At 35.7% G+C, this 23,837-nt stretch overlaps 4 protein-coding genes across 10 annotated transcripts; all 4 read right to left on the bottom strand.

Annotated features, from left to right (window-relative positions):
• Positions 1-1,597: 1,597 nt before the first annotated feature.
• Positions 1,598-5,259, bottom strand: LOC116119844 (beta-glucosidase 11-like). Its single transcript, XM_031405775.1, has 13 exons — positions 5,030-5,259; positions 4,819-4,882; positions 4,344-4,399; positions 4,129-4,204; positions 3,964-4,035; positions 3,773-3,860; positions 3,428-3,683; positions 3,085-3,200; positions 2,590-2,813; positions 2,317-2,345; positions 2,143-2,230; positions 1,963-2,053; positions 1,598-1,859 (listed from the first exon to the last, which is right to left on the bottom strand). The coding sequence occupies exons 1-13, from the start codon at positions 5,156-5,158 to the stop codon at positions 1,613-1,615; spliced, it is 1,536 nt and encodes a 511-aa protein (XP_031261635.1). The 5' UTR covers positions 5,159-5,259; the 3' UTR covers positions 1,598-1,612.
• A 909-nt stretch (positions 5,260-6,168) lies between these two features.
• On the bottom strand, positions 6,169-8,954 carry LOC116119839 (phytochrome A-associated F-box protein). 2 transcript variants are annotated; one of them, XR_004126459.1, is made up of 3 exons: positions 7,864-8,954; positions 7,229-7,317; positions 6,169-6,266 (listed from the first exon to the last, which is right to left on the bottom strand). XR_004126459.1 is itself a non-coding variant. In XM_031405768.1 (2 exons), exon 1 carries the CDS (start codon positions 8,853-8,855, stop codon positions 7,884-7,886), a length of 972 nt encoding a protein of 323 aa, XP_031261628.1. In that variant the 5' UTR covers positions 8,856-8,954; the 3' UTR covers positions 6,946-7,317; positions 7,864-7,883. The 2 variants fall into 2 exon arrangements, 1 of the variants encoding a protein (XP_031261628.1); XM_031405768.1 differs by lacking the exon at positions 6,169-6,266 and having other exon boundaries at positions 6,946-7,317.
• Positions 8,955-9,680: 726 nt separating this feature from the next.
• LOC116119829 (serine/arginine-rich-splicing factor SR34-like) lies at positions 9,681-15,479 on the bottom strand. 6 transcript variants are annotated; one of them, XR_004126453.1, is made up of 16 exons: positions 15,375-15,479; positions 14,368-14,459; positions 14,056-14,121; positions 13,891-13,965; positions 13,703-13,805; positions 13,580-13,626; positions 13,316-13,373; positions 12,977-13,026; positions 12,821-12,877; positions 12,603-12,736; positions 12,309-12,413; positions 11,162-11,248; positions 10,892-11,072; positions 10,576-10,688; positions 10,158-10,246; positions 9,681-10,028 (listed from the first exon to the last, which is right to left on the bottom strand). XR_004126453.1 is itself a non-coding variant. In XM_031405751.1 (14 exons), the coding sequence occupies exons 2-14, from the start codon at positions 14,452-14,454 to the stop codon at positions 10,025-10,027; spliced, it is 909 nt and encodes a 302-aa protein (XP_031261611.1). In that variant the 5' UTR covers positions 14,455-14,459; positions 15,375-15,479; the 3' UTR covers positions 9,681-10,024. The 6 variants fall into 6 exon arrangements, 2 of the variants coding, with proteins under 2 accessions (XP_031261611.1, XP_031261612.1); XR_004126452.1 differs by having other exon boundaries at positions 10,892-11,248; XR_004126451.1 differs by lacking the exons at positions 10,892-11,072; positions 11,162-11,248.
• Positions 15,480-20,183: 4,704 nt separating this feature from the next.
• Positions 20,184-22,846, bottom strand: LOC116119830 (NADH dehydrogenase [ubiquinone] iron-sulfur protein 5-B). Its single transcript, XM_031405755.1, has 2 exons — positions 22,595-22,846; positions 20,184-20,579 (listed from the first exon to the last, which is right to left on the bottom strand). The coding sequence occupies exons 1-2, from the start codon at positions 22,742-22,744 to the stop codon at positions 20,475-20,477; spliced, it is 255 nt and encodes an 84-aa protein (XP_031261615.1). The 5' UTR covers positions 22,745-22,846; the 3' UTR covers positions 20,184-20,474.
• Between the last annotated feature and the right edge of the window lie 991 nt (positions 22,847-23,837).

Below are 23,837 nucleotides of genomic sequence, written 5' to 3'. Positions count from 1 at the left end.
CGGGTCTTCAGTTTAATCTGTTGATACGATCCATCTTCAAAGTTGAAGTTGGAGTGAGAGGGCAACCGCCATTGCATTAGGCTCGCCATTTCGCGGGCGGATGTTTCATTAATGATTAAACACAAATTAAAGGGTTAAGCCTTTAACTCTGTACATTGATATTCATATTCCCAATTGTATTTCAAGTTTTGGATGATCAATGTGAATTTAATATAGCACTGTTACGTTATTTGTTACTTTAATTATTATTATCACTTTTTTAAACTTTGTATTCTATAAACAATAAATGATTTGATAAGTTCTTTAAATCATCGCATTCACATCACGTGGAATACTATGTCTATTCTACGTGGGAGAGAAAATTCTCTTTTTTAGAACTTCAATTAAAAGACCATGGTTCTGTTAAATTCGTTCATCAAAATTTGTGTAACCATGGTTTAAATGAGGGCTGAATATAAGATCTCTGGTAATTTTATGGGATCTTACAGAACTTTATTACAAGAAGAGTAAACGACATTTTTCCACCCAAGGTTTGGCGAATCTGCAAGTTCTCACCTCTGGTTTCATAAATCGCAGATTCCCACCCTTAAATTAACACCATTACTTTTCTCTCAAAATAACTCTGACATCTCAAATTTCTCTCAAATAACCCCTAGAGGAGATCTCGGCCAAGCCAAAAATCCGACCTGATTTCGACACCATTAGACCTCCCCGACACCACCATCAGCATCCCCTTATCCTCCTCACCAAAACCCCTAAATTTTTCACCTGATTGCATCTCGGCGAGGTGTTGAAATTTGGTTGGAAATGGGCGATAAAATGCGAAAACCTAAGAGAAAGGTGGCGACAATCAACGGACAATTGCAGTTGCCGATGTTGGGGGTTTTGGTGGGGGGAAGCCGGTGATGCTATTATTGGTCTTGGGGGTGGTTTTCGGTGCCGTGACCTGCTGAAATTTGGATGAAACGCCAATTGACATTAAAAGCGACGGCTGACGATTAGGGGGTTCAATCAGACGGAGAGGTTAGGGGTTTTGATGTAGGGGTTGAGGGAATTGTAATAGTGATATCGGGAGCGGTCGATTGTGCCGAAAACAGGCTGGAATGGCCTGAAATCATCGGTGGGGTGAATTTGAGAAGTGAAATGTTATTTTGAAATTTTTCAGTGGGGTGAATTTCAGAAGTGAAGGGTTGTTTTAAAATTTTTATCTTTGAAATGAACATTTTACATTTTTAACTGTTAGATTAAACAATTTTCTGTTAATTTAAGAGTGGAATCTACAATTTATGAAACCAGGATTCGCCAAACCCTGGGTGGGAAAATGTCGTTTACTCTTACAAGAATGAGGAATCAACAATCTGCACATCCTGTAACCTTCAGTGATGAAAAAAAATAATACTAAAAAATAACGCCAACAATAATTCGTTTCTGCAGAAATACGTGGCATTGTTAATGCATACAGTTTAATGAATCAATTAATAACTGTAAACAGAGAAATATTGCAAACTGATTATTGACAGGAATACTGTTATCGTAGAATTTGGTTTATTGAGAAGCAGCATAACAACTAAGAAGAGTAACTCTAGGATTACATAGATGTATGTATCTAGAGCTACTGAAAGCAGTGGGTATGACAAAGAGTAGATAAATTATTGTTGAGTTTGAAAACATAATCTGAATTGATCATGTTTCCCTTCAAAAAGTGGGAGTACCAATGGGCAGATAGCTTGGGATATCTCTTTAAACCAGGATCATTCAAATCCACATAGTACAGCCCGAAGCTGGATCCATACCCATCCAGCAATTCGAATACATCTAGGAACGACCATGTAAAGTACCCTCTTGTATTTGATCCATTTCTTACGGATTCAAACAGATAACAAAAAAGGGAGTTAGGTTATACTGTAATGTAATTAAAAAAAAAAAAAAAAGGTGTTTGATAAAAGTAAAAGATTTGCATACCTCACAGCATCAAGCACACTCCCAATGTAAGCATGTATGTATTTCACCCTTGACATATCTTCCAATGTTGAATTGCGCAGACTCCGTTGACCTATTGACGAAAAGAGAATGATTTACAAGTGTTTGATCAAATTGATGCATAAATCTATTCCAGGCAGAGCTATTTATTTAGAGACAGACCATTTTCATAAATGTAAATAGGAGGATTGCCATAAACTTGTTTAAAGTACTCCAGCACTCCTCTCAAACCCCAGGGCTGTACAGGGAACTGAATAAAACAATCCCAATTAGAAATACAGTGAGCTAACTCACCTAAACTAAGCCAATAATTAAATTATGTATTTCAAATCCCACCTCATATGCAGATGTATTATCCGGCAGTGCTGCCACAAACACAATCAATCAATTACTATAGTTTCTAAAGTAGCCAGAAGATATTCCAATGAGTTATATGCTATGTAAAATGAGTGGTGATCATAACCGACAAGTAGAAATCTTGGATGAAATTAATCAATAGCTAAGCCTGAGCTTTGGTTGGTAACTTCATTCAACGGAAAATCAACTTGAGTACTAAGTGAATGCAGCCATCATTCAGTTTAGTGAAGAACTAATATGTAAAGAACATACTGTTAACTAACTGTATTGCCATGTCTGCGTTAAAGTCTCTGACTTCCTGCTTCAGACTGTTGGAATTATCTTTGATGTAAACTGAGCTGTAGTGTATCAATCCCAGGAAATCAGCAGAACCCTTAACCTGCTTGGACTCATGATCGGTGAAGACTGGAAGTCTGGAGCCCACATTTTTCTTCATTATTTCGGGATAATCTCCGAACATCAATGGATGTGCAACCCTGCAATGCCGCACACAAACTAATTAAATAAAGGGTACAAAATGAAAGAACATGCTAGTCTATAAGAATTATGAGCAGACAAAGACTTAAGGCCTTTAAAAAGGGAAAAAAAAAAAAAAAAATCCGAGAAAAGTTAGAACAACTAAGGGCAAAGTGGAAGTGACATTATCATAGAATCCAAACAAATGTGAGATAGAACCCAGGTTACATAAATACCACCAAAAGCAATATATAGAAACCCTTCTTATGTTATGCAGGATACTTAACTTACCAACCAATTAGGAAATCACTGGCTCTTTGAGTAGCAATTACGTCCTCTGTTGAGTTTGTTAGAGGGACTACCCCAAATGCGTAGATGCTGATACCTATATAACCATGCTGCTTGCCCTGCACCACTGTGTGTTGCAATTAAAATCTATTTTGCATAGACATGGCCTAAACTGACATCTAAAAATTAAATGTGTGTAGGCACAACATTTAAGTTTAATGCAAAGACAATTTTATTTTAGGATTTGATGCAAATGAAAGGGCATATTCTTTTTGTTGGATCATATGATTGTTTGAGTCATAAAAAAGATGGAAAAGCACATGATATAATTTTTTTTGGATATTACCTGATACTTGTTCCTATAGAGTCTTGTAGCTGATGCATGCGCTAACAAAATATGATGAAGTGCCATGTATGGCTCAGAGGTGGAGTTGCCTCTGGAGCAATTGAATCCAAATGGAAAAGAACACCGCTGAGGTGGCACATATCCTTGATCATAACCGCCAAGCACGAATACATTGGGCTCATTTACGGTTGTCCAATATGAAATCCTGTTGCCAAACTCTCTAAAGCATACTTCTGCATAAGCAGTGAAGTCTTTCCTGCATTCGCATAGAGATGATTCAAGTAGTGTCAATCAACTTTTTTGGTGCTAGGCAATTTACCAATCACAAACGGTTTAGAATTATACACAATTCTTTGATTGATCCATCCTCCATACTCATCTTCAAGAGCCTGGGGAAGATCATAATTGAATAACGTAACATGCGGTTCAATTCCTGCGTGATCAAAACAAAGATATTTCCAAGACACTATCTGTTATCATTTGTGAAGAGAAAAAAGTTGATGTTAAGACATTATTGATGAAAAGTTGGGTCTCACCATGGGTGGTTAGTTCATTTATGAGGTTGTTGTAATACTGTAAACCCTTTGGATTCACAGGTCCTTTTCCATCTGAGAGAAATAACACGAGGATAAATATGTGAGATTAATCAAATATTGGTTAGTACTTATTTGGTCGTTAAGAGTCTCAATTCAAAATTGTACTTGGGATTAGTCTTGACCACGAGATGGAAAATCTATAGGCATCTAAGCCTGTGTCCGCCATGAGTTGCACATCTTCCTGCAAAAGTACATGAATAACTAGTTACATACAGACCATCAAGCTACAGCATCTAAAACAAAAAAAGGATAAACGAAATTTGAATTTGTGACTTAGTTATATAGAAAGAATCGGCATATATAAGGCACCATGTATACACCTTGTATTTGTGATACTCATCACATGCTACATCTCCTGTGGCTCCCTGTGCCTTCCCTGAATTTTGAGAGGTGGAAAATCAAGTATCGGAAACATACTTTTGATTGAAGAACATACATGCTATGTCTCCTCTGGCTTCAAGCTAACTTTCGACTATAGTGATCCATAAATTACTTATCTATTCTCTTTTAAATTTTAACCACACCCTAGAATATTTACACTGGGAGATATTGAATGACCATAATGAGGAGTGATGATTCTGTGAAATAATAAGGATGAGTAGCAGGTTAAACAGACCTCAATAGTGTTCCAGAAACTCGTTTGAAATTTGTCTAATCCCCCAAATAAAATGCAAATCTTGTATCTAAAGGTGATTAATTTAACATAAATCAACAAAACTCAAGTATGTTACACATTATGTATTGGCATATTCAATTTCAGTAGAGTTTTTAATCCAAAAAGTTAAGAAAACATACCCTCGTGTGCAAAGGTATCCCAAATGCTTGGAGTCCGCCCATCTTCGTTTGCTGCTCCCTCCACCTATTGTATGATTTTTATATTTTATTTTTCTAAAATAAATTTTATGATTAAAGTAATGAACTTTCTAGTAAACATTTTGCCTATTTTACTATGTATAAACTTAAAAATAAAATAAATAGCTAAATATATGAAGTAAAAGTGAGTGACCTGATAAGCTGAGGTGCCAGAGCCAAAAATGAAGCTAGGTGGGAAGTCATGTCTACTGAATTCATCAGCGCTAAGCCCTGTTACTGCTAAATGAAGCAGAATAATTAGCAAGAAAGAAAGTCTAAACATTTTTTCACTGTGATGCAATCAGAGGAATCAATGCTTCGTGCTGATATTTTACGAGCAAAGTAAATGGCTTTGAATAGGCAGAGGCAGAGGCCAGAGTTAGACGTATCCAAAACACTTGGTGCTGCTTCTTTATGGGAATTAATTAGTACACAGACAAATCTGTTACCGTCCAAGTGCAAATTCGTCCATGACCACTTTAGGAATGGGACCAGAAGACTGATGGGGGCCTGTCTTCTGTTTTTTGACGTATTTGTTCAACAATAAAAAATCTGCACGTAGTCGTTATGATTTATGTATATGTATATCTGGAGAAAAGGCTAGGTTTCACTCTCTATTTTATTTTTCTCTTGTTTTTTTATCATGACAAAGTGATAATTAGATGCTTAAATTATCGTCCTTAACAGTGATGGGAACAAAGAAGGTAAAAGAAAATGAGATCCCCGTGCCCTATGGTGGTTAATTGAGATAACTATTACATCTTTTATCCAACTGATAGTTTCAAAGTCTTAAAAGATTAATTGAGATGTATGTAATTTAACTCGAACACTCTATTAGTTGAAAAAAAAAAAAATAGAGCCCGTAACTGATATCGAAAAAGGGTCCCCTCATTGACAATTGCAGCTCAACATTTAACATATCAGAACTAAACTTCCTCATCATTAATAATTATAAAAATAAGAATGAATTGTTTTCTTCTATTTTTTCTTGTCTTCAATTCACAGAGCTTGCCCTCCCATGTTGTGCAATGGGATTGAGCAATAACTTGTGTAGAAATCTCAACAACCAACCATTATTTTTGGGCATTATTTTTTTAATGTGTAATAGCAACACGACATGTTTGATCTGATGCATAACGGATCCAACGGTTGAAAGGGAGTGAGGCAAATAACATTCTTGGCAGCTTTGCTTCTGTGCAGCCATGACAATGCATACCTATTAAGTGGTACAGATTCCAAGAAAAGCGCCATCTGTAACAAACACAAGCATCTATCTGTAACTCACTGACTCTTGTCCTTTTCCTTTTCCTTTTCACATACATAGATTCAACATTTTTCACCTATGCTTCAACGTCAAATGTCTGGTTCGTTTTCCTGCTCTTAATTAGAAACTTGACAATTGAGATAAAAAAATAAGAAAAGCAAATTGTGAGACACTCAACCTATTTACGGTATCATAAGATAAGATAAGGTGGTCAAGATGAGCAAGCTATCGTGCACGTTTACAGTTCTCGCCTGAACACGAATTATATACACGGTACTGGGATTCCGATCAATAACACAAGGCAATTGACAGAACATACATGATGAGCTTCTGACTTGGAAGCAGAAATGTCTCTATAGCATAAGAACCTATTTAGCGGACTCCTATAGTCAGAATCTAAGGCATCACAAGTTGATATCATTCATAATAATCCTGAGCCATTGGTCATATAGCATGAGATAGTTTCCCAACAATCAAGAGATGTAGCAGTAAATACAGAATAGGACTCGAGACTACATTCAAGTTCAAACTCCTTACATTCGTACTGATGAAGTGATATCTATTCAAATCATTCCTTCATCATTCTCCATCAACTTATTATCTCTCCTCCCTGTACTACAACTAATTTTACAGGCAACAAACAAAGAACAGAATTCCAACAATCATATCCTATACGGAGCATACAAAAACAAGAAATAAAGACAATGTTCTGCAGTCGAAAATTTCACTAGTTTGACTAGACCAAAAACAGTCGGTAACCTGGAGTTACAGTGTATCTAGAAAGAATTTACTACACCCCACCCCAATCCAATTACCAGGTATTATTTTCCTATCTTCATTCTATCATAACTTTTGTGCACACGACAAATGGAAATCTTATCAACCAGAGATATCACATTATTGAATCCACAACATTAGGCGTGCACAACCACATTAATGAGGCTATGGCAAATTGACAAAAAACTGAATTTTGATATCTGAAGTTGAGTACTTATAAGTGAAATGCACAAATGACAAACATAAAAATGGAACAAAGATGCATTCATCAGCATTTTCATTGAGGATAATGCACTAGTAATACTGCCTTACGGGTATAAAATAAACTGTTTAGCTTCCAAAACCTTCAGGCCTGCATATTTTTGCTACTCCATCTTTTACTAGAAATTTATCATTGAAACCTAAAAAATGCAGTAACAGATAATCAATATCTTAATAAAATGCATATTACTTCACAAGATGGCCAGTCCTGCATTATCATAGTAAAACAAATAGAACAACATTAAGGCCTTGTTCAACTACCATAAGTTCTGACCAGCATATTACAACTGAACTAATATTAAAGTCAAGCAGATGGAGACCAAAAAGAGATCTATATACAGAGATGTAATATGATGATAAGTTATAACATTTCATAACATCAAAATTCTTCCATTGATATAAATAGAAAAATCTTATGATAGTATGGAATATTACTAACGCTGCAAACCGGTTAAAAAATTTAATTACCCATCATCATAATCTCGAAGAGTGTTTCCCACAGAGTTCATCAACAATTCATAAAAAGAAAAGAAAAAGAAAACCTATAACACATTGACCAACGCTAAAAGCACACATTTCTTTATTAGAATTCAAAGCAAATTTAACAAATAAAACATTGCAATTGTAATAACATAATAAAACCAGAAGCAAAGAAATACAAATACTGAGAGAAACTATAACAATACCAAGCAAGTGAAAAACAGCATCAAGTGTACAATGGCAACTCTGTCCAGGCCCCAGAAACATGGCCATTTTCACACACATAAGCTCTAACAACAGGTTCACCATCGTCATGGTACCCAAAAACCCTTCTCAAACAAAATGCAGAATGCAAGTCCCAGGTCTCTTTACACGGACAAAATGCGCAACTGATATCAATTTTGCTCCGATTGCCATCGTTTATGGTTCTCCAAACACGAGAGCGCTTAAAGTTCTTGAAAATGCCTCTAAAAAGCATGTAATTTCGCTTCTCTTCGGTGTGAACACAACCTGGCCAGTCAGAAATGTACAAACAATCCCCTCGAAATCTACTGGCAAGAAGTTTATTGCCTTGCTCACGACTCAAATTCCAAACCCCAGATGCCAAATGCGACTTAACCGATCTGCTACAAAATTTCCTCTTTTTACCAGAAGAAACGTCGAGACCCACTTCAGCCACACAATTTGCAACGTCATCAACAACAAACCCACAATCATCTTGAGCCTCAGAATTATTATAAACAGTGTCAAAATAAAGATCGTCAAAAAGTGACCAGGAACAATCAGCAGGAAGAGTCCCAGATTCTAGATTGCTGGAGCCAGTGTCGGTTGACGGAGTGGCTGATTGGATCCTAGTAGAACTTTGATAATTTGCATCAGGGCCCAGCTCACGCTCGAGGCCGAAATCTGAGTTCTCTAACAAAACGCCAGAGTGAAGGAGGCCTGGGCAGCAGACGGAAAGCTTATTGAGGGACGACCACAGGTCCAGTGGAGCGGCCGAATCAGTGGAAAGGAGATCGGCGACAACGCCGGGCATGCTCCTAGAGCACTTGTTCTTCCAGCAAATATTACGAATAAGAGAAGAAAATTTAGTGCAGACAGAGGCCAGGCGGGCCCAGTTTCTTGGGTCGTCCTCCAGTTTGAAGAATATGTTGAGGATGACATCGTCGGAGAGTTTTGAGAATACAGTCTCCGACATTATTTTTGGTTTGGGTTTGTTTGGTTGAAGTTCAGGTTGGTTAAAATTTTATTGAACTGACGAGAGTCTGTGGCCTTATATTTTGTTGTTTAGTTGGAGGTTTAGTAACGTATACGCTTTTGGATGAGTAACGTATGAATACTCAATTTGTCGCCATGTGTGGTCGAAAAACTTTCTGTTCCTGCTCACAGACAGGCTGACGCAACTTGTCGAGATTTCATGCTAGTCTATTGCAGTGGCGAGCCGAGTTAAGACTTTTCCATAATCGTTTGATTACGAGTTGTATTATGGATCTTAATCGTTCAATTTCCTTTATTTATTTTTTAATACACCTTTTAAGTCTAGTGGTTCCTCTCTTCCTTGGATTGATTTCAGATAATTAGATAGAATTACAGTCTTTTTCATTTATGGGCGATGGTGGGTGCGCAACCGAATTGATGAATGACAAAGGCAAACTAGGGCCACAAACAGACACTACCACTTGAGAACTGGGACCAGATCATTCAACTTACACATCGCCTTGTGTGCAGCATTTCATGTCACATTTATCAGTCTTGTCACGAAAAGATAAGGACATTATTTCCATCTAGATGACTGGTTGCGAGAAAACATACGCCGCAACTCCCAACTACAAGCCACGTAAAATAAGAGAAGAAGGTGAAAACTAGATCTTATTTTACATGAAACTTAACCGATAGTGCCACTAAACAGCTACTGCTGGTTAAGCTCATCCGCAAAACAAATAATTCATCAGCCTTCTTGAAAATTTAAGAGCTCTGTATTATCAACATAAATACGTCCATAAGAAACTGGTCACTCCCAGTCGGACCAACTTTAAAGCCTTATCCTGTATCATTACCATAGCAACTCTATACCTAAAATCCCCAAAAGACATACATCAACAATCAACAACACACCAAACCACCACAAGGAATATGTGCGAGAATTTACCTCAATTCAAGTATTCCAACACACCTCAAAGTAAGAAAAAGCTCAAGAATCTAACAGTCAAAATAACATCAAAGACCGTTTCAAATCCGTCAATGATCCAGAATAAGAGAGACAAGTCTGCTTCAAATAAGGATTCCAAATTACCATTCATACAACAACTAAGGCAAAATGAAACTTCTCCCACATCCATAGCATCCACAGATCACCAAACACCATTCTCACCTGCAATAAACAAATGGAAAGAGAATATTAGCATATCAATAACTAAGAATGGGAATAGAGGATTATATTAATCCTCAGAATGAAACGGACATGTGTTAAATAAAAGAAAAATGGTGCTGAAGAATGGACCGGGATAAACTCTTGCTTCTGCTCCTGCTTCTGCTTCCACTGGGGCTCCTGCTAACACTGTGCTTTTTTGGGCTTTTACTCGTTCGTTTCTGTGCGTTACAGTACCAATACAGATACATGAATCATAATAAGAACAATAAAAGCAATCACAACCAAAAAAATGAGTCCATTCAAGCAAAAAGCCAAATCTTAACTCCCTACAGAATAAACAAAAAGGAAAAGAAAAGGAGAGAAATAACAAGTCAAATCAATTTAAAACTTCAAATTCTATCCATGGCACATTCAAAGCAGTTGGAAATCGGTAAAATTGTGAAACGAATGTGTTAATACAGTGTAACAGTCCCAGTAAAAGCAGCCACAAGAAATTTGATCAAAGGTCCAATAATGAAAGGTTAAAAACTGTCAACAAGTCACTTACAGGAGGCAATGGAGATCTTGATCTTGATTGAGATCTGCAAAAGTTCCAGAAACAACCCAAATTTAAAATCCACACGTTCCTTTTAAGAATTGTCATCCAAGAACCTTGGGCCTCTTCCACAACAAAATTTACCATATCAAAAAGGATAACGAAAAAGCAAGTCACAAAAAAAGAAAATATCAGACTGTAATAATAAAATCCCACCCACACATAACACCTAAATTAACAAGAAAAAAAAATCTTAATTATGAATTATATTGCATTTTCAAGACACCCGTGGCAGAGGGGCATGCTTCACCCTTACACCCTATAGTACCACAAAAAATCCAAGAGAATCCAGATAGCACATCCTATTAGCTTGGCAATTTTGTTGGAGCAGAAAATCACAATGAATTTGTTTCTACCGCTCACTGATGGTGACTTCCAGATCCCAGTGGCACTTAATTCGCTGAAATCCAGCTCTATTATTGCAATCCATTCTCTCCTTTGTTCCCAATCTAGCACCCATGGACATTTGTGATGCTAATCGTATTAGAACAGAGACACCATGAAGGTTTCCAAAGTTTCCTATCTGAAAAAAGCATACCTCCACAACCAAAAGATTGCAGGCAATTGAACCATATTCCATCAAGTCCTAATATCCAATCCCCATTTCGCAGCATATATCCATTATCTAAAACAAGAAGAAAAAAAAAAGCCAACTTTCATACAATAAAGAGACAAATTGAAGATAGTTTGACACTGGATTTTCTTTCTCAATTGCCCCATCTACCGAAGAACAAAGCATGAAAGCCAAAAATGGTATTCCACACATGAGAACTACAAGTTGATATTAAAAAACCAGTGATATCCCAAAAAATACACTAATAAATCAAAGAATTCTTTTCCACCAAAATCCTTATAACCAAAAATAAGACTTCATGTAACCTAGAGGTAAATAGATTATATAGTGCACTTCAGGAAATGTTGGTATACTTCTATTGATATGAGCAAAACATTTCTCCAAAGAGATGGTAAGCTAAAACTACCAGTTCAAATTTGAAGATAGTTATCAATGTGAAGTCAAACAATTTTAGCGAAAAATAGAAGCTATTAAAAGGACAGAAAAGCCATTATTTGCAATCCCACAAATTATGCAAATTTATATCAATATAAACATTAAGCTATCTGTTGATCTAGAATATAGAACTTAGCAGCCTAGACCCCAGTTAATTAATTTAATAAATTACAGAAAAAAAAAAAAAAATTCACATTAGCATGATAATGTGAATGTTGTGCAGTGAAATAACAGCCAATGTATCTTCCAATTTAAGAAACAAAAAGAAATCAGTATGGAAGGAAATGCGAGAATGTATTTTATACTTTTTTTTAATTAAAAACTAGAGAATTTCAGTATAGCATGATAATGCAAGACACAACCAAATTATCCATTGAGTAAGCTTGTTGAACCGGTCTTCCATGTCATTGAACCATTTTTTTCTTCCATTTGTTTTAAAATTTTAAATAGAAATTAGCTTTCATGACATAACAATACAAATTTGTTATGTCTACAAAACCCTCTATTCCAAAAGGATTATGCAACTGCACTAAGGCAGAAAAAAATCAACAGGACAGTTTGTATATTAGAGAACTGTCTCAGATAGCAACTGATTACAATAAAGTATCCTCCTCAGAACCAAGAACAAACCCCAAAGTGACCAACGCTCATAAATGAAAGATAACAATAAGCATACCTTGACAAAGATCGTGGTTTTGATCCAGAGCGAGAGCGAGAAGAAACAGACCTCGATCTAGATCTAGCAGGAGAGCGACGCGAAGATTTGGCTTTGGGAGATTTGCTGCATTATCTTAATGGTTAACAAACAACCCTAAGTGCATACCAAATTGATAATCTTATATCAAATGTTAACTATGCTGCATTATCTTAATGGTTTACTTTAGGAGACTTACTGAATTGAGTCCAAAATGTTAACAAAAAGTCCAAGCACATATATCAAATACTCTTAAATTAAATAACATGAACAAACCTCCTGCTCCTGCTCCGACTGTAACTTCGAGCACGACTACGACTACGGCTGCGGCTTTCACTCCTGTCTTTTGAAAAAGATCGGCCTCGACCAGGGCTTTGCGAGTGGTCTCGCCTAGAATCATACTCCCTTACCTAGTTGCCAAGAAGATGGTAAGCAAAATGCAAAACAAAAAATACAATAAACTCAGATTTCCAAATATTAGATACAGAACTTACACGAACATAGGACCGAGAAAATGCATTCCGAAACTCTGAGTCATTAAGTTTTTTGATCTGGAAACAGACCAGAAAAATGTTTATGCATCAATGAAATCAAAGGCCATGGATGACATTCACTGTCATTTACTGCATAATCGGAGAAAGATAACTTACTGCATGCTTCATGTCATCATAGTTTGTGTAATCCACAATTCCAGTTGTGCCTGCAAAACAATCACCATAAATAGAAAAACACCTAGACATCTTTACAAAAGTTATAAGAAATATAATGCACGAAAAACTAAATAATAACCCAGCAATCACTGGCTTCAATAGTTAAAAAGTTGCTACCCATGAGAATTTTAGTAATAACAAATAGGTTTCTCGAACAAAGTCATAAGGAGCATAAGCAAGATAAAGGGAAGAGAAGACTGAAAAAGCCATTCCCAGTTATGACACCTATCACAACATACAAAGGAAAGTACAAGACAAGCATGTCCCTAAATATCTTACCACTACCATCACGAAAAACTTGGGAGAAACAGACATCTCCTGCTCGACGCATGTGATCCTGCCATCATGATGTCAGGACTGGATCAGAAAAAAGCAAGCACTTCTATGGTCACACATAAACATGCAAAGGCGTAACGAGACACATTCAAGAAGGATACATACTCAAGGGGCAGAAGAAGGGAGAATAAATGTAACAAAAAAAAATTACCAAGTACAAAAACGAATAATTTTCATTTAAACCAGAGAGAAAAAAAGAAAGCTCACCTTAAGGTCTTGCCACGAAGCAGAAGAGGGTAATCCAGTGACTAACACTACATGATAAAAAATTTCAGTCATATCATATACATCTCAACATACAACAAAAGGTGCATAAAATGGATGACGCACCGCGATATTCAGAGCGCCTGGATACTCCACGTCCACGACCACTGCTGTAACTACTATGACGATCAGATGATGAACGTCCTCGCCCACCATGCGCAAGTTCCACCTGAAAGGTGCACATGGTAGAAGATTTACAGAAGTAACAACTAATCAAAACATGATATATACACGGACATTACAGAATAACTAACCCGTAATCGGTGCCCATCAAAGTCATAGCCATCCCGACCACGAATCGCATCCTCGGCATCTCGAGCCTCTTCAAACTATGATAAACATTGTTTTCAAAACAAGATCAATAAATGTTAAAAAGAAATTAAAAAGAAAAAGCCAAGGGTAAATGTCTGTAAACCCACCTCAATAAATGCATAGCCAGGAGGCCTTGGTGGGATCTTCAGATCAATATGGGCTATAGGTCCATACTGTGATAAAATAAAATTAAAACTAATTATAAGAAGATGAATATTATCAAACCAATTAAATATCAAGTACACAATCTGAATTATGACAGCATTCCAACTCAAAAAATACACAAGCTAAAATTAAGAGCATAATAATATCAAACAAGTTTCACAACCTTCACGTTCTATTTATCTATTTATTTATTTTATATATTGGAAAAATAAGTCCATGTTCTAAAAGATTGAAATAATAAACAAAAGCATTACCTTGTAAAATAAATCTTCAACTTCTCTCTCACGGATATCACCCGGGAGATTTCCGACATAAAGAGTTCTGCTCGCACGGCTGCTCATTTTTCCTGAGAAACCATTCAAAATCATAAACCTTGAAATCAGACATATTATATAAAAAAATTACCACAAAATCAAAACAAGAAGGATGAGAGAAAATAAAAGAACAAATGAAAGTCAGACTTTTATCACACATGAATACAAGGAATAAAAAACTAGATTTCTTTTCTTTCGCTCGATTTAAATGTTCACTCTGGGAAATCCAGTAATGTTTTCTGAAATTGTTCAAAGAAGAAAATTGCTAAACATGAAAATTAAAAATTGAATTTTACAATTACAAGCCCTGAAATCATTTCGTAACATAATTTGAGAAAAAGAAAACTTTTAATAAATTGGTCTCACTTTCCTTTTCTTTTTTTTTCTTTTTTTTAAATTTGGTTGAAAATTTGAATGTTTTTGATTGTATGAACGTAATTTCAGTATGAAAATATAGTGGATGCACCTCCACTCCAATATGTATGTCACCCAGTCATTGAAATTGAAATTAAAACTAAAATTAAAAAACTGTACCTTTAGTGATCCCTTAAATTGCACATTGCGGCCGTACAGACATATGTCTTAATAACTAAAAAAAAGGTTTTCAGATAGAATGCCGAATTATTAAAATTTTGGTATTCTTGATCTTGTTTGTATGGTGGAGAATAACCGTTCGGAGGAAACGATCTTTTAGTGCTTTATTTCTTGAAATTAGGTTAAAGTTTAGTTTCTTTGAAATTAAGTTAAAGTTTAGTTTCTTGATTGAAGAGAGAACGTTTTTCAGAGAATTAGGGTTTTCTCAAGGATGAGAGTAAGAAACATATAAATTTGGAGTTGGTTTCCCCCGAATCAGTCCCGACTGAAAAATAAATTTGATGCTTTCATAAAAAAAAAAGTACTAAAAAAAGAGATATAGGGTTTGAGGTTTAAACAACAAGAGAGCATACCTGTGAAACGATAGTGCCAGAGAGCTTCGAAGAATAGGGTTCTGAAATTGGGCGAGAGTTAAAGTTAACTATAATGTAAGAAGGGTAGAGATAATATGTTTCGCGATATATGTTATGTCCTCTACACTTCCATAGTACCAATCTAATGGCTATCGACAATTGACTCCATGATCTATAAAAGGCATTTGGTCAGGAGTTATGTTATCTTATATTATTTTATTACTTAAATATCAATAGTAGTTATTATCGATGATATTTGAGGTGAACTGATTACTTCTATTTTTTTAGGTATTATAAAATTACCAAGGTAATCTTTTTTTTTTTTTTGTTACAATTATATCTCTTATTAATAAAATTTTATGACAATAATACCCTTATTTTTAAATTTATTTACATTAATCTTGCTTTTACATTTTACCTCAATTAATTAATTTTTTGGACAAAATTACCCTTGAAATCAAAACAAATTTCAACTTACCCAACCACCACCTCCACCCACTTGTCGCCGGCCAAACCACAGTTGGCTGTCGCGGGAGGTCCACGGAAGTTGTTGGGAATAGCCCACCATCACCAGGAGGCTCTGGTATTGTCATTTCTGGCCATATTGATGGCCGAAAAGGCCATATCGGGAGCAGATCTGGCCAGATCTATTATGGCCATTTCTGGGCATATTGTTAATGGCTAGACCTTTGGCCTTTATCGACCATATCTAAATGAGATATGTCTGTTAATGGCCATGGATCTGGCCGTTAACGACCAGATCCATCGATTTGGCCATCAATATGGTCAGAAACGGCCATATCGGGGCCTCCCGATCATGGTGGCCTACTCATAGCGACTCCAAGCGATTTCTGACGACTTCCAACGGTGGTTTGTGGTGGCAACAGGCGACGGCAGGGTGGTGGGAGGGATTTTATTATAAATTAAAGTTTTATATAAGTATGGGTGTTTTAGCTAAATTTGAAATATTAGGGGTTAAAAAAAGTTATTTAAAAATTAATAATAAAAAAAAATTATATTAATATTTAAAAAGAGGGCAATTTAGTAATTTAAATAACATACCCACCAATATATTTCTTATAATCAAACATATTAATATAGCATACCCACCCATTTATTCCAACTAGAGTTGGGCATTTGGGATCGGGCCCAAAAGCCCAGCTCCAAAAACCGGTCCTTGAGTGGGACCAGGCCTAAGGAGGAGGGCCCGGGCCCTCTTCCAAGGCTCGGGCCTGGGACCAAAATTTTTTGTATTTTTTCAATATAGTCCCCTGCCAAATTACATAAAACCCCTTGTTAATTTGAAAATAAATATAAATTACGAGGGCTAAAATGAAATTTTACAAAATTTATATAAAAAAAAAAAATCTTCCAGGTCTAAAAAATTTAAAAAATTTATAAATTTTACCCCTAAAAAATACTAAAAACCCCCTATAAAATTTTGTTTTACCCCCAAAATATAAAATAAAAATTGAGGAGGGAAAATAAAATTATCCAAGCCCTATGGACCGGTCCTGAGCCCATGGGACCAGTCCCGACCAGGCCTAGGGCCTGGTCCGGGTCCTGGTTTTTCTCATGGGCCTGGGACCGGTCCCAAGCCCATGAGTGACTGGTCCCATTTAGGACCAGTCCCAAACGGGCTCAGGCCTAGGCCCGCAAGGGACTGGTCCCTACCAACCTCTAATTCCAACTAACCAAACACATTTTTCTAAAGACTCTCAGTAATCTTCAAGGTAATATAAGATTCCAGTAATCCACCATTCCTAGTAATCCAACATTCCCTGAACCAAACGCACCCATAGGAGTAAACGACTTCTTCTCGCCTAAGGTTTGCTTTAATGACACTTTCCCACCCAAAAAGTTTCAAAATATACTTCCTTTAGAGTTTCTGATTTAGTGGCAAACGGAGAGCAACTCGGTCCAAGCTATTTGAGCTTTTGAAGAGCGGAGGCCAGTTAGTCTTTTGGTGGTGGCAGGTTGGACTTTGGTGGTCGAGATTAGTCAGAATTTGACTTAGAAAAGGCGGCTACGCATTCCGCAAATCGTTCAATTACTGACAATTGACGGGGTTGACGGGGTTGGCAAGAGCAAGGTTTGAGGGGTTTTAGTAAGTGATGAACATGGAAGATAATAGTGGTGATATAGGGTTGTAATGATATTAAAATCGGCCAACGATTGACGATTCCGACATTAGAGTGCCCCACACCATCAACATTTTATTTCCCAATCATCACTCTCCAAAATCTCTCAAAACTTGCTCTCGTCGACCTTACTAATTGTCATAAATAGAGTGATTTGTGAAACGCATAATCGCCTCTCTCAAGTCAAATTACGACCAATCTTTACCACTAAAATCTAACCTGTCACGATCAAAAGACTCATTGACCTTCCTTATTCAAAAGCCCCAACAACTTGCATTCTGTTTGCCATCGAATAGTAAACCCTAAGGGAAATATATTTTGAATAATAATGAAATATAAGCTTTGGGTATTAAAATTGCAACAAAGCTACGGACACCGATAAATCTGCACCGAAAATGTGTACCGGCCTACGTGTAACTCGCCTCTGAATTTTTTTATAATTTTTTTCTAGTGAACGGTCGTCCATCAAATTTGGACGGCCGTTCACTCACATGGACGGGCGTCCATATACAAGGGACGGGCGTCCCCATTTAAATGACGCCCGTCCCTCATTAAAATACAATAAAAAAAATTTATAAACATTAGGGACGGCCGTTCATCCATTATGGACGGTCGTCCCTTTGTTTTGGACGGGCGTCCGCAAATAAGGGACGCCCGTCCTTAACCAAAATATAAAAAAAATAAAAATAAAAACTTTGGGACGGCCGTCCCTTGCGTTTGGACTGGCGTCCATTACGAATGGACGCNGCCCCTTAAAACATGACATTTTACCCCCTAAACAGCATAAATGAGACAAAATCACCCTGGATCCATAAACCACAACCTAATATCAACTCATATATTTTCCAAAATCATTCCAAACACATTAGATTCATAAGAAAAAATATTAGGAAGCGATTTTCGTGAATAAATCATAAATTCTTTAATTGTCTCAATATACTTCAATTTAATCACAAATGGGGTATTTTTATCACCAAAATAGAGTCACTTTCATGACTCTAACAGCAACGACAGGGTGGTGGTGGGGATTTTGTTATAAATTAACGTTTTATTTAAGCAGAGGTGTTTTAGCTAAATTTGAAATATGAGGGGTTAAAAGAAGTTATTTAAAAATTAATAATAAAAAAATATTATATTAATATTTAAAAAGATGGCAATTTAGTAATTTAAATAACATACCCACCAATTTTTTTCTTATAACCAAACATATTAATATAACATACCCACCCATTTATTTCTTATAACCAAACATATTAATATAGCATACCCACCCATTTATTTCAACTAATCAAACACATTTTTCTAAAAATTCTCAATAATCTTCAAGGTAATATAAGATTCTAATAATCCAACATTCATTGAACCAAACACACCTGTAGGAGTAAACGACTTCTTCCCACCCAAGGTTTGCTTTAATGACACTTTCCCACCTAAAAAGTTTCAAAATATACTTCCTTTAGAGTTTCTGATTTAGTGGCAAACGGAGAGCAACTCGGTCCAAGTTATTTGAGCTTTTGAAGAGCGGATGCCAGTTAGTCTTTTGATGGTGGCAGGTTGGGCTTTGGTGGTCGAGATTAGTTGAAATCTGACTTGGAAGAGGCGACTATGCATTCCACAAATCGCTCAATTGCTGACAATTGATGGGGTCGATGAGAGCAAGGTTTGAGGAGTTTTGGTAAGTGATGAACGGGCAAAATAATAGTGGTGGTATAAGGTTGTAATGATATCGAAATCGGCCAACGATTGGTGATTCCAACATCAGAGCGCCCCACACCACCAGTATTTTCTTTCCTAATTATCACTCACCAAAACTCCTCAAACCTTGTTCTCGCCGACCTTGCTAATCGTCATAAATAGAGCAATTTGTGAAACACGTAATCGCCCATCTCAAGTCAAATTACGACAAATCCTTACCACTAAAATCTAACCTGTCACGATCAAAAGACTTATCGACCTCCCTTAATCAAAAGCCCCAATAACTTGTGTTCTATTTGTCATCAAATAGTAAACCCTAAGGAAAGTATATTTTAGATAATAATGAAATATAAACTTTGGATATTAAAGTTGTATTTTGAAACCTTTTGAGTTAGGAGGATCGTTAAGGCAGACATTGGGCGGGAAAAGGTCGTTTAATAAGTAGTGCCAATCATTGGCCCAAATGTGCCGTTGACAGGCTACATCCCGTAGACTGGAACAGATCCATTTTTTCAATTTCCGCTTATACCCCGAATTACAATTGGAATTTCCACTTATACACAAATTCAGATTTAAAGATTAAGAACCAACTATATAGCTAAGAAAAATAATTATACGATAACAAACAATTCCTTTAGGCGGTCCAATGACAACATAACCAGAAAAGAAACTTTAAATTTAGATATATCATAACGTTCAAATAATACAGAACTTAAAAAATATTCAAAATTAATTGAAATGTGTGGTTTTACTTTTAAAATTTATTCCTATAAAATTTTCCAATGGAACCCATAACAATAATTGCAATATGACATTGGTTAATCCAGTTTGAGTTGTTTGATGATGGCAATCTTTCTTCTCGGTCTTTTTTGGGGTAGTTTCAAAATAAACACCTTAAACTGAATTATTACCAAACTATAGAAATAAAAAATAAATAATTAAAAAGTAGAAAAGAAGAGGGAGAAGCAGGGTGTTAGTCAAACTGATTCATGGGAATCACAAAAGGAAGAACAAGGTTTAAAAAATCTTCACATTAAAATGTAGTGTTTGTAGGCATTCCAGAGCATGTTACTTGGTTTATCAATCACATCAACCTGATGGCATATGAAGGTAAAACTATTGGCCTTATTGCACACACCAGAAAGAAAAGCAAAGGTCTATTTCAGGCAAAAAAAGAAAACCAGCAACTTGAAACAAGTTAGAATACCAGTCCTGACAAAAATACAACATCTCCAAATTATTTATTCTTGAAATTCAACTATGGCTAGGTGTGATGACTATCAACACCATCCCCACCCTCCTTCTTCTTTCGTGCAGCAGCTCTTAGTTTTCGCTGCTCTTCCTTGTAAATTCGATTTCTTCGTTGGAACTGAAATAAGCATTTACAAAAACCATAAAAGGAGTCAACATACACATTGAAAACCAGAAGATGATAAGTGGTTGCATTCAAACAGCTAGTTGCATTTTAAAATGTCAGTCCTTCAGCAGATTGAGATAATCTACTGAACCAAAAGCTATAAATTAAAAACAGTGAGATGCCATGAGACATGCATTGATACAGTGCTATTGTATTCAATAATTTCTGAAGAACCAAGTTAGATGATAACTTCTCGAACATGGTAACATATAGTCATCAAAATTTTGTCATAGAACTTCAAGAAAGATTAACCAATTCTTAAGCAAGTCAATTTATGCTCTGGACTAAACCTTAGATCTAACAGATTATGAAGAAGAAGAAAAGTAATGGAAATATGTATACGTTTTCCATATCATGATTACAGATTCTTGGACTTCACAAAACTTTCACAAAGATACTTTTTGAATCAAATTTGACCAATCCTAAAAAATTAGTCTGGTTACCTCACCAATTATTAACAGCTGTATAATGCTCATAAGCCCAATAGTGTGAGGTGCATGGCATTCTTATTGAGATCATGATCCAATTGTACAGTTCAAGAACCCCAAATCAAAAATCAACACAGATCTCCCTATAAACCTAGCCTTACAGGATGAGGCCAACACAGAAGGAAAAAAATTAGTCAATCTTAATATTTGATATCTTCAGATTGGTAGAAACTAATAAAACAGGGTTCCCTAAAAAGCTGAATTAGTGGCTGAGGATAACTCAAAGAGATTATCATTCATTCCTAAAGTTAAGACTCCCGTCCAAAAAGAGAAAAAATCTAAATGAATAAAATAAAAGAAACTAGTAATGACCATCAGTTAAATGCACATAAGATTTTAAGCTTCAACCTCAAAAGACAAAATAAGCTCATGACAATTCTTGGACTGAGCAGCCTATGGGAAAGAATGTCATGGTAAAGGATAGACTATATAAAAAACGACGAAAATATCCCTCCCACAACCCTGTAACGAGGAGCCAAACACCAGGATAATGACTCTTTTTCTTTTTTCTATTATAGATCGGACAGAAGCAACAATACCAGACAAGCTAAACATAGAAAAAGCACTGACAACTCTATTGTGCACCATTTTTGACAATGATGGCCCTAATTGAGTAGAAAACAGTTACAGGCAGTTCAAGGATCCCAGTGATAAAAGAGAGGACTGAAAATCAACATAAAATGACTATTGGAATATTCGACATTATGTCTACTGGAAATTTTGAATGACCAAACATTGCACTGGCAATAGCAAAAAGTAAGAAGTAGAGAGAACTATCTTATTGTTTTCTCTTTCTCCTTGTCTGAAATAAATTACCTTTAGATGAAAACAATCCTTAGTTTCCATAATGATAAAGATGTCTACTCCCATGTGAATGTAAAATGAATATGTAAGCAATGTCAACAACCCCATAAATGTTGCCATTCTCATGAAGAACTCTTGACCACATGTGCTGCTAAATAGTTAATTTAAGAATGATGAAGCTCCCAAAACTCACAAATTTACATTTATCAATCAGTTACTCAGTAGTAGCTTCAAATGGTATGCACTCCTCAACCATTGTATTTCTCAAACATACCATTGTAAATTTCAACGTAAACTAGAATGCCATTTTTCTCCTTCATTTTAAATCAAATAAGCCTCACGAATGTCATTCTCACATCCAAATCTAATCATTAAATCATTACAGAATAAATCTTAGTCTTTAAAACAAAGATAAGAATTACCGACCAGCGAACAAATGCAGACTAAAGAGCTAGAAATCAATATAGATTTAATATTTTAAAGCGACGTTGAACACGGTAACAAACAATAATTCTATCCAACTAATTAAGAATTCAATATCAAATCTAGTGATGATGTAAAATGCAGAAATGAATTTAGGGTTTTGAAGCATCACTAATAACGTATAACATTCGGTAATCTTGAAATCTATAAAAAATTGAAAGAAAAATTAAGATGTTAGAGAGAGATGGTGACCTCTTTGGCGTGGTGGAGGCACTCGAGGTAGTCCTCACGGAGGAGAGAACAGTCTTTGGGCTCCCTGCAACGGGACATGCATTCGCTGAAGTCCACCCAGAAATCGTAGCACCTCCCTTTGTTCCCAGTGATTCCCCATCCAGATGCCATTTCTCTGTTGGTCTCTGCCGATACTGCTTAACCGATGCTTTCGATGGCTGCCCTGCAGTTTGTTAGACACAGCTTCCCCGTAGCAACTACCCGGTTGAAAAAAAAAAAACAAAAAAAACAATAATAATAATAATAATAAAAACAGAGGCCTGATCCAAAAGGTATATTAAGGTCATGGACTATAGTCCATTTGACATTTGTACCTGTTGGAGTCCATTGGGCCAATCAACCTAACCCATCTCATTAGCTTGTTTAGACATTTTATTAGAAGAAAAATAAAAGTTAAATAACATATTCCTACCCTACCTTTCGTGAAAGTAACTCTACCCCTTGTTTGAGAAACTATCAGAAGTTATAGGAATTATCAAGAATATTATTATTTATATAACTTTTGCCTTTTCCTGTTTTGCAAAATTGGAAACATATGAAGGTAAAGAGTGAGTTAGTCATTTTCCTTTTAATGACAAGAGACATATTTTTAAAAATAAATTAAAATTAAAATTGTACAGTTTAATATTAACACGTCATTAATAAAAAATTATACTATATAGAATAATCTGTTTGTAACTTTTTTGCATTTGATAAATGAATTATAGCCATAAACTATAAAGTATAAACTTTAATCTTAAAACAATGAGATGAAAATAGAATTAAAATAATACAATATTAATATATCTCTAAATTAATGCATATCCAAGTGAGAGAAGCACCTAAATAAAAAGGAAAAGTAACAATTTTATCTCTAAAGTTTTATTTAAGTAACACTTTAGACTTATAAAATTTTGTAGTAATGTTTTTGTCTTTGTTATTAGTAATTTATAGGGACCAATTGTACTTCTAGGATTTAAAATGTTACTAAAAAAAATTACAAGACTAAATTATTTATATCAAACCTCAGGGACGAAATTGTTATTAATTTCAATACAAGTGATTTTTTCGTCGTTCGTGCATAGAGTTTAATTTATAAATTTAAAAATACTTCATCCTTCCTTTGCCAATCGGTCATCAGCTGTACGTTAACATCACAAAGTGGATTCCTTGCGGGACCCATTCCGTCGACTAACTTGCGAAAGAAGAATCGGACTTCACACTT

The sequence above is a fragment of the Pistacia vera genome, unplaced genomic scaffold (assembly GCF_008641045.1).
Source record: "Pistacia vera cultivar Batoury unplaced genomic scaffold, PisVer_v2 Contig908, whole genome shotgun sequence".
Classification (NCBI taxonomy): domain Eukaryota; kingdom Viridiplantae; phylum Streptophyta; class Magnoliopsida; order Sapindales; family Anacardiaceae; genus Pistacia; species Pistacia vera.
This window is presented reverse-complemented; position numbering and strand designations above follow the sequence as displayed.

Coding starts and splice junctions, on each gene's coding strand:
- LOC116119844 (XM_031405775.1), bottom strand. CDS start 5,158: ATGTTTAGACTTTCTTTCTTGCTAATTATTCTGCTTCATTTAGCAGTA. Junction 4,883..5,029: donor CTGGCACCTCAGCTTATCAG/GTCACTCACTTT, acceptor ATCATACAATAG/GTGGAGGGAGCAGCAAACGA. Junction 4,400..4,818: donor GGATACCTTTGCACACGAGG/GTATGTTTTCTT, acceptor CTCAAAATTCAG/GGAAGGCACAGGGAGCCACA.
- LOC116119839 (XM_031405768.1), bottom strand. CDS start 8,855: ATGTCGGAGACTGTATTCTCAAAACTCTCCGACGATGTCATCCTCAAC.
- LOC116119829 (XM_031405751.1), bottom strand. CDS start 14,454: ATGAGCAGCCGTGCGAGCAGAACTCTTTATGTCGGAAATCTCCCGGGT. Junction 13,966..14,055: donor CTGGCTATGCATTTATTGAG/GTGGGTTTACAG, acceptor TGTTTATCATAG/TTTGAAGAGGCTCGAGATGC. Junction 12,414..12,602: donor AGTCGGAGCAGGAGCAGGAG/GTTTGTTCATGT, acceptor AAGATAATGCAG/CAAATCTCCCAAAGCCAAAT.
- LOC116119830 (XM_031405755.1), bottom strand. CDS start 22,744: ATGGCATCTGGATGGGGAATCACTGGGAACAAAGGGAGGTGCTACGAT. Junction 20,580..22,594: donor GCCTCCACCACGCCAAAGAG/GTCACCATCTCT, acceptor TGCTTATTTCAG/TTCCAACGAAGAAATCGAAT.